The sequence below is a fragment of the Patagioenas fasciata genome, chromosome 2, assembly GCF_037038585.1.
Source record: "Patagioenas fasciata isolate bPatFas1 chromosome 2, bPatFas1.hap1, whole genome shotgun sequence".
Classification (NCBI taxonomy): domain Eukaryota; kingdom Metazoa; phylum Chordata; class Aves; order Columbiformes; family Columbidae; genus Patagioenas; species Patagioenas fasciata.
The window spans coordinates 36,855,601-36,868,820 of record NC_092521.1 but is presented as its reverse complement, the minus strand read 5'-3'; the positions used below and the strand labels follow the sequence as shown (position 1 = coordinate 36,868,820).

At 37.8% G+C, this 13,220-nt stretch overlaps 1 protein-coding gene across 3 annotated transcripts in view; it reads left to right on the top strand.

The window, feature by feature from the left end:
• PREX2 (phosphatidylinositol-3,4,5-trisphosphate dependent Rac exchange factor 2) overlaps positions 1-13,220 on the top strand; it is a 171,867-nt gene that overhangs the window by 56,070 nt on the left and 102,577 nt on the right. For all 3 annotated transcript variants that reach the window (XM_065830622.2, XM_071804036.1, XM_065830621.2), the window contains exons 8-10: positions 2,349-2,482; positions 4,231-4,334; positions 11,611-11,760. In XM_065830622.2, coding sequence (XP_065686694.1) covers positions 2,349-2,482; positions 4,231-4,334; positions 11,611-11,760 — 388 coding nt within the window. The remainder of the gene's footprint in view (positions 1-2,348; positions 2,483-4,230; positions 4,335-11,610; positions 11,761-13,220) is intronic.

The following is a 13,220-nucleotide window of genomic DNA, read 5'->3' as shown; positions in this document are numbered from 1 at the left end:
GTTGGAGATTTCCTTCCAGAAGGAAATGCTTAGCACATTGCTTGGCCCCAACTAGAAGGAAAGGGAAAAAAATAAAGACTATTTTTAGAATCTGATCAAAGCATGGCTTGAATTCCTATACATAAGTGTCATAAAATGAAGCTTGTGTTTATTATGATAAAAATACAGATTCATGGAAAAATGGAACATCTGTTTCAAGAAATAAAATTTTGACTATAATGACTTTCTCACTTAATTTCCTAAGTGGTTAGATTTATTGGCCTGAATTCAGAACTTGTGTAGGTGGCTGTCTCAGCTGGAGAATGGCTCAGCAGCTGAAGGAGTCTGTCAGTAAAATTTGCGTGGATGTTTCAGTGAGAGAAGAAAAAATAAAATTGTATTATTTGTAAGCTGGAAACTGAACAACCCAATCTGAGTCACAGGCCAACGTAGTGACAAAGTGTGGGGATTATGTTCCTTTCCATTCTGCCATTTCATCAAGTAGTATTTTAATAGAGATTCTGGTTCATACTCCAGGATTTTCATCGCTTTCCCCTATTTTGTTTCCTGTGCCCATGTGCAAGTACTGGAAAGTAAGTTACTATCTGTAATTACTGACCTATCATAGAATATTAATAAGTTTGGGTTGGAAGGGACCTTCACAGGTCACCTAGTCCAACCCCCCTGCAATGGGCAGGCACATCTTTAACTAGATCAGGTTGCTCAGAGCCCCGTCCAGCCTGGCCTTTCTCACTGTTAACATGCTGGCTACTGAATCAGTATGGTCAGATCCTCCTGGTTTGACTGAAATTTGCCCAGAATATGTACATAATTAGCTTTTGTAACAACTAAAACCAACAAATGCTGCTTTTCATCTCAAGGTGATATAGGTCATTTTTTAATGTCAAAGGTGGGTATTCGTTGACTTAAGGATGAGGGGGGTAGAAGTGCAGTATGGTATAGTGGCTATAGATGACATTCATTTTGGGCTCATTTGAACCTAAATGGGAACAGAAGTGGTTAGTGCTGATACTGAAACTGCTTTATTTGGAGACCTGAATTATGTTCCAGTGTGATGGTGCAATCTCTCTTATCGTCTTTGTAAACAGTCTGCATTCTCTTTAGAACAGTCTGAGCTATTGCCCAATATTCAGGGCTGTGACGTACAAAGGATGAAGGGTAAGATGAAGAGCAGAACCCATGATTGCTTTTTGACTCTTAATTGGATGCATTTTTCTTTGGGCTACTGTGGTTATATCAAGCAGAGGAAGTAACTACAGCTATTGCAGGCGTAAGTCATTCATAACATCTGTAGATGAAAGGAAAGTCCTGGCTTCTGCAGGTTTCCAAGCTGACTGTTGACTGCCTCTGGTTACGAAGCTCCTGGAGCTCTGAGTGCAGCCAGCACACAGAATTATCCACAGGATTGTGTGTCTGGATGTGTATAGTGCACGGACAGGAGCTCTGTCCCGCAGGAGCAGGGATTTTCAGAATGGCAAAATACACCTCTGAATTCAAGGCACAGAGTTCCTTGATAAGGGATAGAAATACCAAGACTTCTTCACAGAAGTATTTTGGGGAAATTGTTGTCTTTTGTTAAAGTTTCTTCTTTTACATTAACCTTTATGAAAATGCCTGCCTCTTTTCACATGAAAGAATGATCTGCCTGAAGCGAAAATGAGCCATGGGAAATTTCATCCCACACATTTCAAGCTTAGGAAAAATCTCATGTCTTCAGAGTATGTTAAGAAGTATACTGAACAGTCGTAGTTGTATGAGCCACTATTTACTTTGCCTGAATTTTAAATCTTGCTGTTTTTCAGTTTTGTGTTAAGCTTAATTTAGTGTAGAAGTGTATACTCTTGATGATGTTCAAGTTCCAGATTACTTCAGTTTGCAAACTCATTTTAACATAGATTATATCTGTAAATCCCCATTTTCTGACACTTCTGACTAAATAATGAAGTTACTGAGGAAAAGAGTAATTGTATAAAGTTGGCCTAATTTTTCAGGAGATGTCTTATGCACAGATGTAATATAATTTGGAAAATTTAGTGATTAAACTTTATCTGTTCAAATAACCCCAGTTAATGGCAATGAAATGAATATAAAGCTGGTGTTAAGCACTGAGTAAGCATTAGATAGTATTATTTAATTATAATGTAATAATTACCATGAGTTTGATTTTTTTGCTGTTGCCTGAAAATCATTACAGTTCTGAGTTTGTATAAGAAACTTCTCCTTATTTGATGCAGACTCTTTCAGTTCTCACAGAATTTAAAAAAAAAAAAAAAAAAATCTGTCTGTCTGTCTATCTGTCTGTCTGTCTATCTATCTATCTCTATATATATCTTTACAATTGCTTTTAGGGGTCCAACATCACAGACACGTGCACAGAAATGCTCCGAAGTGGACTACTACTGAAAATTTCAGCAGGAAATATCCAAGAGAGAATATTTTTTCTTTTTGATAACCTTTTGGTCTACTGCAAGAAAAAGCACAGGTAAATGATTAATTTATAAAATCTGTTTTTTCTCACAGTAGAGCTAATCCTCTGTATGCTGTTTCATAACAATATCTGAACAACACCGAAGTGTTTGCTGCAGTTAATTGAAATATAAAAGTTAGCATTTTTAGAGGAGACCTATCATCCAAAGAGAAATGAATTTAATTCAAACATTGGAAAAAAATTATATGAATGCAGAATCCAAATGGTGGAGTACAGTGAGAAGGAATCTGTTTTGTCAGTCTTCCACAACAGATTGTATGTGATGCTGTCACCCTTTTTTAGGAGTGGTAAACAAACTGAATATTTAGTTCGAACAAATTGGTATTGTAGCTTATGTTTATAAAATTGGTCTCTACAGATTGAAGAGTTTCAAGCGTTGTATTTCTAATCAGGGAAAACAGCCAGAAAGCCGTTGCTTGCAAGGAACAATTCCTTAGTTCGGCAAAAAGCTTCTGCAGTTAACGTCTGGTGCTTTTATGCGTCTAAAAAGTAAGGGTTCTCCTGCATATAGGTTTCCCTCTTGAAACTGCTTGAGTTTGTCTCTTCGATGTAGAAACTGTTATTGAGTAGCCACTGAATACATATTACTGGATAGATTAATCAAATGTATTGGTTATATACCAGCAAGATACTTTGGGTATTGATTGATAAGTAGGTAAAGAGAGCGTTGCTCACTGGAGGTTTGTATTTTGGGAATTTTACAAAAATTTTCATATTTTATGGTATAAGGTATTATATGTAATTTCTAAGCATCCTTTTGCTGCTGAATTGTATAAACATGGATTGCTAAATTTGGGTGCATAGGTACAAAGGTTGCTGGAGTTACTGGATTTACCTCACTTGAGAGAGAAAAAGCATGATACTGAACCTTTATGCTTACTGCTGTTGTGTTTTTTTCTTAAAAAATACTGTTCAGTTTCTGAATAAGGAACTTAGAGTTACTTGTTAGACAGTAATGATTGAGAGGCAGGTGATTTTCTGAAACTAGTACCTCTCTGGAATGAGTGAAGGTCAGAATTCAGATCATCATTAGTTCTCATGAACTGGTCTTTGTTTGGTACATGGTATTAATTATCATTATAGGGCAGAATATTCAGAAAATGTTCCCCCTGGCTTATCTGAGGTGGGAAAAGCTGCCCAGAACTGGAATTCTTGAAAAGCTTTGTCTTCTCTGTGAACAGAGTAATAGCAATGCAAAATGCTTTGGACTATGTCACTGTGAAACTTTATAAAAAGTTCAGCAATTCTTAATTATAATTCTTGGTTAACTCTTATATGAGGAAGTAAATATGTCTTCGTAGTTCTTCCATGCATAAATCCCAATTATGAGACTTATGTGTGTAGGTCAAGATTTATATCCAAAGGTATTCTTATTTCATTTTTTCAGTCATGCTACCCTAATGTCGAATTTCTTGACTGGCATACGGAGGCTTAAACCAGTTAGCAGGAAAGGTCCTTCCAGTGTGGTAATTTGTCTTTGGTGCTAGGCAGCGGCACAAAGTACCAGTGCTGGAACAGGACATTTACAGAATGAAACTTTCCTTATAAACTCTCACATCAACCAACCTTTGTTTTAGCACCGGCAGTGTCCCGTTCAGCAGTTGGTCTCCACCGTTCAGTTGCACAGGTACAAATGGCTTGTGGTCCTTACAGCAGTCTTTAAATGCTACATGTACAGGCAGCATTGCAGAAACAGAGCAAAAGTGATGGGTGACCTGCTCCTCTGTTGTTTTTTTTATCAGGCGACTGAAGAACAGCAAAGCGTCTACAGATGGGCATCGTTACCTTTTTCGGGGCAGAATTAACACAGAAGTGATGGAAGTAGAGAATGTAGATGATGGAACAGGTGAGTATATTCATGTTGCTCATTTACAGAGCAGTGTTTTCGAGGTGCTGTAATCAAATGCAGCTTCATGATTTCTTTGAGAATGGTGCGTGCTCCTTGTACTTAGAGTAAGATGCCTCTTTAGAAGGACTGTCTGCTTATGTGAAAGTTCAACTTCTGTGACACAACATTGCTTTTGTACATTATTAGCTGGGCGGTCATAGATGACTAGTTTACACTAACACGAACATAATAATAAAATAAGGTGACATTTATTGCTCAACTGAAATTGTGTATTTAACTTCACTTTACATCATTCCAGCACTCCTAAATAAAGTATCCCTAGGTACGTGATATATTTGTATTAATAAAAGCAAACAGAAAAGCTACCTCTGTTGGAGTAAAACCTTGAACACTATAAATACTGAAATTGTAACGCAGCTTTTTAAGAAAAAGAAGTGGGGTTTTTTAACAGCTTTAGGGATATAATCCATATGATTGCTTGAAATTTTGCTTACATTAGAAAGGTGAAAACCCAAAGTATTTCTACAAAGGTAAACTTTTGTTTTGGGACCTTGAGTTTAACCCTTGAGCGTAAAAATTATTATTTCCTTACAATTAATAATAATTTTGGGCTTTTCAATGTAGAACTGAAAAACAAGTGGTGGGAAACCTGCAGTGGGTGGCATTGCAAATATGTAGGTCTGGAGGCAATTTCTGGAAGTTATGTATTACTTCTCCCTATTTTAAAATAACGTTAGGTTTGCCCTCCATCTACAACGGATTAGTTCTGTGTGCCACAGTATAAAAAGGATATAAAGCTACTGGAGAGTGTCCAGAAGAGGGCCACAAAGTTGGTGAAGGGTTTGGAGGGGGAGCCGAATGAGGAGCAGCTAAAGTCACTTGGTTTGTTCAGCCTGAAGAAGAGGAGACAGAGGGGAGACCTCATTGCAGTCTACAGCTTCCTCACAAGGGGAGGAGACGATCTCTTCTCTTTAGTGACCAGTGGCAGAACCAGAGGGAACAGTAGGACGATGAGCCAGGGGAGGTTTAGGTTGGACGTTAGGAAAAGGTTCTTCCCCCAGAGGGTGGTGGAGCACTGGAACAGGCTCCCCAGGGAGGTGTCACAGCCCCAAGCCTGAGAGTGTTCAAGAAGAGACTGGACAACACCATCAGACACATGGTGTGAACTGTGGGGTTGTCCTGTGCAGGAACAGGAGTTGGACTTGATGGTCCTTGTGGGTCCCTTCCAACTCAGGATATGCTATGATTCCAAGCATTTTTTTAATGTAACTTCTTTCTAAAATTTAGCATTAACAACAAGGATTGTACAGCTTAAGGAAGCTTCACAGAAGTTCTTCACAGAAGTTAAATATTTCTTAAAAAATAAGATTTTTTTTTCCCCTAAACTTGAGTTCCATGTTTTTAGAATAGTTTGTTCACTTCTTGTTCTTCTGGGTAGACTTGGAGAACAATTTGACTGTTGTTCTTATTGTTCTTATTGCAACAAACTGGTTTATGGGAAGGCTTTTTGTCTTTCCTCCATCTCTTCTTTATAAGGCTTTCAACCTCTTGTCATGGGTCATATTTTCTCAGTTTTTATTATTTTTTGTGTCCTTTGTTTCATTTTTTTTTTTAAAACTTGTTTGAATCTTTTGTATTATGAGGTGTCCAGAGCTGAAACATCACTGGTGCCAAGTAGCACATCATAATTACTGTATTGATGCATGTGGGATGTCTGTTACTAATCTCGGGACTGTATGGCTTTTCCGAGAGCATTATTTCTCAGCTTTTTAGTTTGTGTTCTAGAATACCACACCAGATCACTTTGTGCAGTACTGGTGTCTCTCCCATTATATCTTACAGTGTGTCACTGTGTGAGGATAGGAGCTAATAATTACTTTATTTTCTGTACTGAATTTTATCTTAGTCTTTCCACAATTCATTAAGCATTCAGAGCTCAAGTCTTGTTCCCAAAGCTCTTGCAATGCTTCTTGCCTTGGTTCCATGAACAAACTATGTTATTACTGAACCACTTAAACTCTTGATAAAGCTGTTGGAAAATGCTAAATGTAAGGTAGAGCACTGTGGGGTCATACTTGATTCATTCTCTTTACTAGACTATTTTGTAAAAACTCCATGTCATCTGTCTGGGGCTACGTTCTTCACTAGGCCCACTGATTTAGTTAGTGGTTTAGATATCTCTGGGTGCACTATAGTGAATTTCGTCACGCCTCGTTGACTTGAATATAATTTATCCAATGTTCCATATTCTGCTGTTTCCCTTGCTTGTATTTCTGCCCAATTATTAACTTCATTTGTGTGAAATCTCAGCACTTTGTTTATGCTAAAAAGACAGGTGTTTCAGTCTTTTATGTCCTGTATTATTTGACTACCTTTCATTTATTTTCCTTCATCTTCCTTATATATGCTTTAGAAATAAAAGTTTTCCTCTTTCCGTTATGTCACTTTCTGAGATGGCGTCTCTTTACTTGTAACTCTTGACATTACTGTGGCCACAGAGACTCATAGTAGCCATCTTTTTCATTATGAATATTCTGAGAATTCTGTAACTTTTCTCTTTTACTGGTTCCGATCCCAGATGTTGCCATGCTCTTAGCGTTGACTTTAGCAAATATTTCTTCCTTCCTGCTTTCATGTTTCTCCTGTATTTCTCAAATCTGTTGTAGCTTTTTTCATTTGCTTGTCCTAGCTATCTAGTCCTTGATCTGTTTCACACGGTCCATTTTCCTTCCTTGTTTTCTTCCTCAATGAATCTTCAAGTATAATTTGACAAAGCACAAATCATCTTCCTCTCCACTGCAGATATGAGGAATCCGATTTCCTCCAACCACAGGAAATTTTGCTACCGTCCCCATTTCCTATAGCCTCACACACAGCACTGGAGGCTATCGTGCTTCCTTCCCACTTGCTCTCCTGGCCCATATCAAATCCTGTCACTTTTATGTATGCAACATTTCTAAAATCCATCCTTTTCACATTTTTGAGACATCAGTTAATTGGTTATTTTGATTTTATTCTTACCTGCCTTTTTTCTGTTTTAATCATATCCTCGCATTTCCCACCTTCTCCATTTCAGTTTGTCCAATATCCTAAAATAATCATTCCTCCTTTCTATAGTTCTCTTTGAAATATGGAAATTTCTCTGTTATTTCCATGACCTGTGGCACCTTTATGTCCTTCTCTTGACACCACCTCTCTGTTTTTTTAAAGAAAAACCTGTTTTCCTTCCTTATAGTCAGAAGCGTATTCCCTGTTGTCACACTGATAGTTTTCCTTTCACACAGATCCTGATGCCCTTCTTTAACCTTCCGCTGTCTCAGTTTCTGTACTGTTCTCATTCGTTGCACCCAGATGTCTTGTTTCTCATCCTCTCTAGTCATCCGCATTTGAACTGTGACCCAGTACTATTCTTCTGCGTTCTTTTGTCTCATCTCATTGCCAAGTGTAGTAGTCTGGTCGTCTGAGCATCATTCACATTAGCTTTGCGTGTTCTTTTTTTGGTATTGTATTATTTTATTATCCTTAGTCATCTGTTCCCCATCACTTTCTATAATTCTTAATTGAGAGTGCGAGCTCTGAGTGCAGAGTGCTTCTGCTTTCATATCTAGGCATAACTTTTCTCATGTACTCTTCATGGGTCTCTGCATTAATGACTTGAGTCTAGATGACACTTGCACAGTTCTTTATCATAGATTTTGGGATCCTCTGCTCACTTGGTATAAGGAACCACAGGGCTGCAGGGAACAGGGTAACCAAGAGCATTTGCTCTCAGTGTAGTAGATAGATATAGGAATGTAGTCTGCATTGTTTGTAAGTAGAAGCACGGAAATAGGAAAACAGATTCTCAGTGTGGTTTATTGTTATGCTAATGACATGCCTACAGAAATTAACAAAGCTTTTTCTGAAAAGCAAATTTTCTTTGATGAAATTAGGTCTTGGCTGAGCAGTGCAGTTGGTGGAAGCTTTCTTTTTTTGTTTCAGCGTCATGAAGCGCTCTGCCTTTTTCTGATTGCACTGATTAAAGTGGAATGCATATTACTTACCAGGGCAGACAATTTGTGTTCTTAAAACAATGTGACCGCACAACCACTTGGAAGTATTAGAAAGGTGTATATTTTGTGATGGTGTAGTTTTTATTCCTTTTTTTAAAATTCAGTTTTGAGAGAAAAGTATATTTCTAAAGGCACTCATCAGCCATTAAACGAATGTTGTTTAGTTTATGAAGGCAAGCACTTGAGACTTAGGAAATACCAGATTTATGGTTGCTTATAGTATCTTAGCTCTGTCGCCTGCTTTCGTGAAATGAGGCATGAAATAGAGAAAACACTACATAACAATAATAACCAGAGACTGCATCTCAAAGTATACAGAGGAGGAAGGGAATTGATATTATACAGCTATTATTTCCGTGGTATTTCTGAGCATCAGTGCTCCTAAGAACCTTAAATCTGAGAAACTTCAGTACTTCAGTACAGAGGTTTCTCTGTTTTTTTTAAGGGAAGAAACAAATTCTGTTGTATATGGCTGTAACAAATTGCTTGTTATGCATCTCTCAAAGGTTTGAGTCTCGAATTTTGAACAATATGTTACAGAACAAATCACAAGCTTTAGTGTATTACCAAGTATCCCTTTTCTTGGGAAGTTGGAGGCTTAATGACTTGTTAAACATGTTTGTTCATACTTCGTATGGGCAACCTGAAGTCTCATGCTCTTCTTCCTTCTCTAACTATTATGTCGGGTTTGCAAATAAGTTTTTTAGCCTGACTGGCGGCTGTGGTTGCCTTTCGGTGAATAGTGTGTGTATATCCTGTGCAGCTGGCCTGTTGGAACAGGCACACCTCTTGGCTGCCCATCTGCAGCTCTTGTCCAGATTTTGTGCAGCAGCCAGTCCGAAAAAGGTCTGAGTTCATATGGGATGATAGTGTAATGCTGAAATCCATGCCCATAGCCTCTTGAAAAGGGTACTGGTGAGAACAAACTGCTCATGGGAGCCTTCGGAAATTGAAGTCATGAGGCTCATGAGGAGCAACAGTGAAAGCAGGGCTGTTGCGGCTGAAGTCCAGCTGGGCATCACCACGGTGGGTTCTTTTTGCAAAACTGGGTGAATACTACCCGATTTCCTCCTCCTGAACTCATTGCCATCTGTATATAGCCTCAGTACCCGGCTAGGTGATTGGGCTTTTCACAGAATTCAGTGAGCTTGTAGTGGTATGAGGTAAATGTCAAACTGCCTGTGCTCATTGCCCTGCAGTTACAGAAAGTCAGGTGCCAAGGAAGCTGCATGTTTAAAATGTCACCTCCCCATTGAGTTATTGAAGTGGCTGCATGAGCCATTTTTTCTGAATTAAACTACTAAGTTGACACCAAATTTCTGTCCAGAAATCCATGGGAGGATTTCAATTTGTTTATGAGCCCGAGCTGTCTTTTTTGTTTTTTTGGCTGCAATTTTAACTGCTGTGGTTCACTGCTTTAGAGTTCGTAATATTTCCGTACCAAACACGGGTGTTGCGATGATGGGTGTACAGTAATAAAGACTACAGGAAAAATATCACCCTGTAGTTTTATATGTATTAACCTCTAACTTAATAAATAAACAAAAAGGCACAGCTAGTGCCATATTGCAAGCTTTACAAGTATATGCTTAAATAATACGAAGGGTCCTTAACCTTCCTTCCTCCAGTAGCTCTCCTGCCTCTGATCTCCAAAATGCTGTAGTCTGTCAGCAGAAAGCTTCTGTCTGAAGCTTTATTTTCCCTGACTTTTGACTCTGATTTTCTGACAGTGCATAAATGATATGGTGAGTGGCTTTCAAGAAAGTTTTTGAAAGAGACAAACACTATTGTGCATAGGTTATGTGAATAAAAATGTTATAAATAGTTAAGTGCTATAAACATGATGTTGGAAGAATAACTTCATCTTTTCCCTGTCATAGATCTGCTTGCACTTTCTTACAGACTTTGAGTACTAGAAAGTTTCATTGGTTTAGAAATTAGCCATCAGTCTCATGATTTTCTAGTAGTTCCTGACATTTCCCAGCCCAGTATACAAAGCTTGGCTGCTTTCCATCTAATTAAAATGCAGAGTTATTGAAAGGATACTAACATGTCTGCTGAGATTTATGATAAACCTTAGCAAGCATTTCAGCAAGGGTTTCAGTTTCAGAAAATCCCATCTCATTAGACAAAATAGTACTGAATTATGAAAGAGTTTATACAAAATAAAAAGCTCTGTGGTTATTACAGTATTCTGGGCTGGCCCTAGGACTTTCTTGTCTCTTAATGAAAGTTCATGATGAGAGAATGTTGACCTTTGATTTTTTTAATATTTTGTACTTTAGTTGCTAGTTGTAGTTTCAATCTGTATTTTATGCAAAAAAATCTATTTGTTGTCATGGGACACTTATGCCTTACAAGTTTTCCCCCTGGAAATGCCTATAAACCTAATTGAGGATATTCAAGGGTGTTAATTTTGGAGAGGAGTCTGTTTAGCTAATTTCTGAATAATGTGTATGGCCTTGCATGTTATAATAGAATGTTATGTAGATAAAGACAGAATAATAAGGAGTAAATTGTCTTTTTTTAATAGCATAGTGGTTTAAAAGTTAAGCGTCAAAAGGTCAAGATATCTAAGATCAACAGTCGTTACCTCTCCCCCATAATGTGCACACTGAAGACTGGCTTGTTAGGAACATATTTATAAATATATGCATTTTGCTAGTGCATTCTTTTAAGGTCATAGTGAATCTTTTTATTATATTTCATTTTGTGTAAACAAGTAAATGTATATATATATTTATTCAAGTACCCAGTAAAGATACATCAAATACATATGATCTGCTTACTCTTCAAACTGAATATTTAGCCTTTTAAAAATTTAGTAGTAAATCATTCAATCAGCAGAGCAGCTCTGAGTAGTTTAAGGAGCAAAACCATGATGTTGCTTTTTAAGGAATTATTTATTTATTTATTACAGTTTAACACAAACAAAAGTGCTCTAAGTACCGTGATCTGTTCTTTCAATAGGGCTCTGCCTGTTTTATTAATGAGTTTATACATTCTTCCTTATGCTAGGCAATTCTCTGTTACATTTTAAAATGGACATTATGTGCTAAAAGTTAAAAGTACAGCTTATTGACTTATAGTTCACAAGTGGCACATTTTTATTCTTCTGTATTTCCTGAGCCTTGCTTATCATGATAGGAGCTCTTAATAATTGTAACGACTATTGCTTTTTTAAAAGTTGTTGCTCTTTAAGCCATTTTATCTATTCCCAGCTGACTACCACAGCAGTGGCCACACTGTCATTAATGGCTGGAAGATCCACAACACAGCAAAGAACAAATGGTTTGTGTGCATGGCAAAAACCCCTGAAGAGAAACAAGAATGGCTGGAAGCTATTTTGAAAGAGCGAGAGAGAAGAAAAGGTAGGTTAATAAACTGCCTTGCATTGCTTTGCCAGAAAGCCATGCTGGTATTTTTTATGTTGAGATGAAAAGCAAAACCAGCTGCTCGGCCAACTTGTAGTGTCAGGTTCAGCTGAAGGTTTATGAATACCAGCTTGGAAAAAATAAATCAAACTTGTACTGGGAAAGGCATAATGGCTTGAATCGTGTATGCTGCTAGTGAAAGCTGTCCTGGAAATGGGCTGATGATTTAACCTACAGTTTTACAGCTTATCTTCATCCAGTATAAATTGTAATAATTTCATTGAGGTCTGTGTAGTATTATGGTTTGTGTTATTTGAGGGGAAGTAAAACCAGCAAAAATTGTCCTAAATGCCTTGTGGGATTTGTATGTATGGATTCCCTTTTATGACTGGACATGTGAATCACTGACATGAGTGAGTTTTCGATGTTGGATCTCCATGCAGATGATCCACCAGGAAATGGCACAGAATATACCCAAAACTCCATCCCTCATGTATTCTCCCCTACCCAAGAAAGTAAGAAATCACCATTCACAAACAACTGTCTTTTTGAATAACTGAATTACGGTGTAAGAATACTTGGATGAAATATAATCTTGATCTCAAATGTGACGACAAATAACCTCATGCATTGAAGGTGAAACCAGCACAAAGTAGAACCAGGGAAAGATGACACATCGTCATCTTCTGGAGCTAATTTCATTTTTAAGCTAAAGTATCCTAATCAGTAACGATGTCTGGAGCCTTGGTATTGAAAGAAGATGTGACCTTGTAGTTAGATATGGGATTCTTTTTCTGGTTGGCTCAGATTTCCTGTGGCCTGTTGTTTTGTGCCTCTGTTGTAAATGGAGAGTAACAATACTTCATTTGATCTTCTAAAGTTGAATACTGGATATTTGTGGAACATCTCTGCCACGGGACCAGAGTTTGGACTAGGGTATCAGAGCACTGCCTAATTAACAGTGCCAATGGGAATTAATAATAGAAAAGCTAAAAAGATGCCTTGGAGGACTAAAACATTGACAGTTAAAAATAACAAATGAAAAATCAATGTGGTAGAGATGGTTTCAAATTAAACAAAACCCAGGTTTGTCTGCTTCTGTATAGGGCTTTGTCTGAGCCTGGCTACAAAGATTTTTACCAAATCCCACTTCACTCTTGAATTTCTTGGCTCTCTTGACTCTTGATACCTTTAGGTAGGAAATAGAAAAAGTGGAGAACTTTAGGTTGATGCATTTTTACCACTTCACACTACTCTATTGAGCATTTGGTAGTGGAGGTGAGTTTGAGGTAAACCTTGCCAAGCTTGAGGTCTGAGCTGACCTTCCCAAAGTCAAGCCAGGACCTAGGATTTTATCATCCTGTGACTTGGGGAATTGTTTTAATTCTGGTGTTTGCAGTGGGTTTGCCATCGAGGAGGCAACTTACTAAAGAGGAAAAGGACAGAGCAGGAGAGGA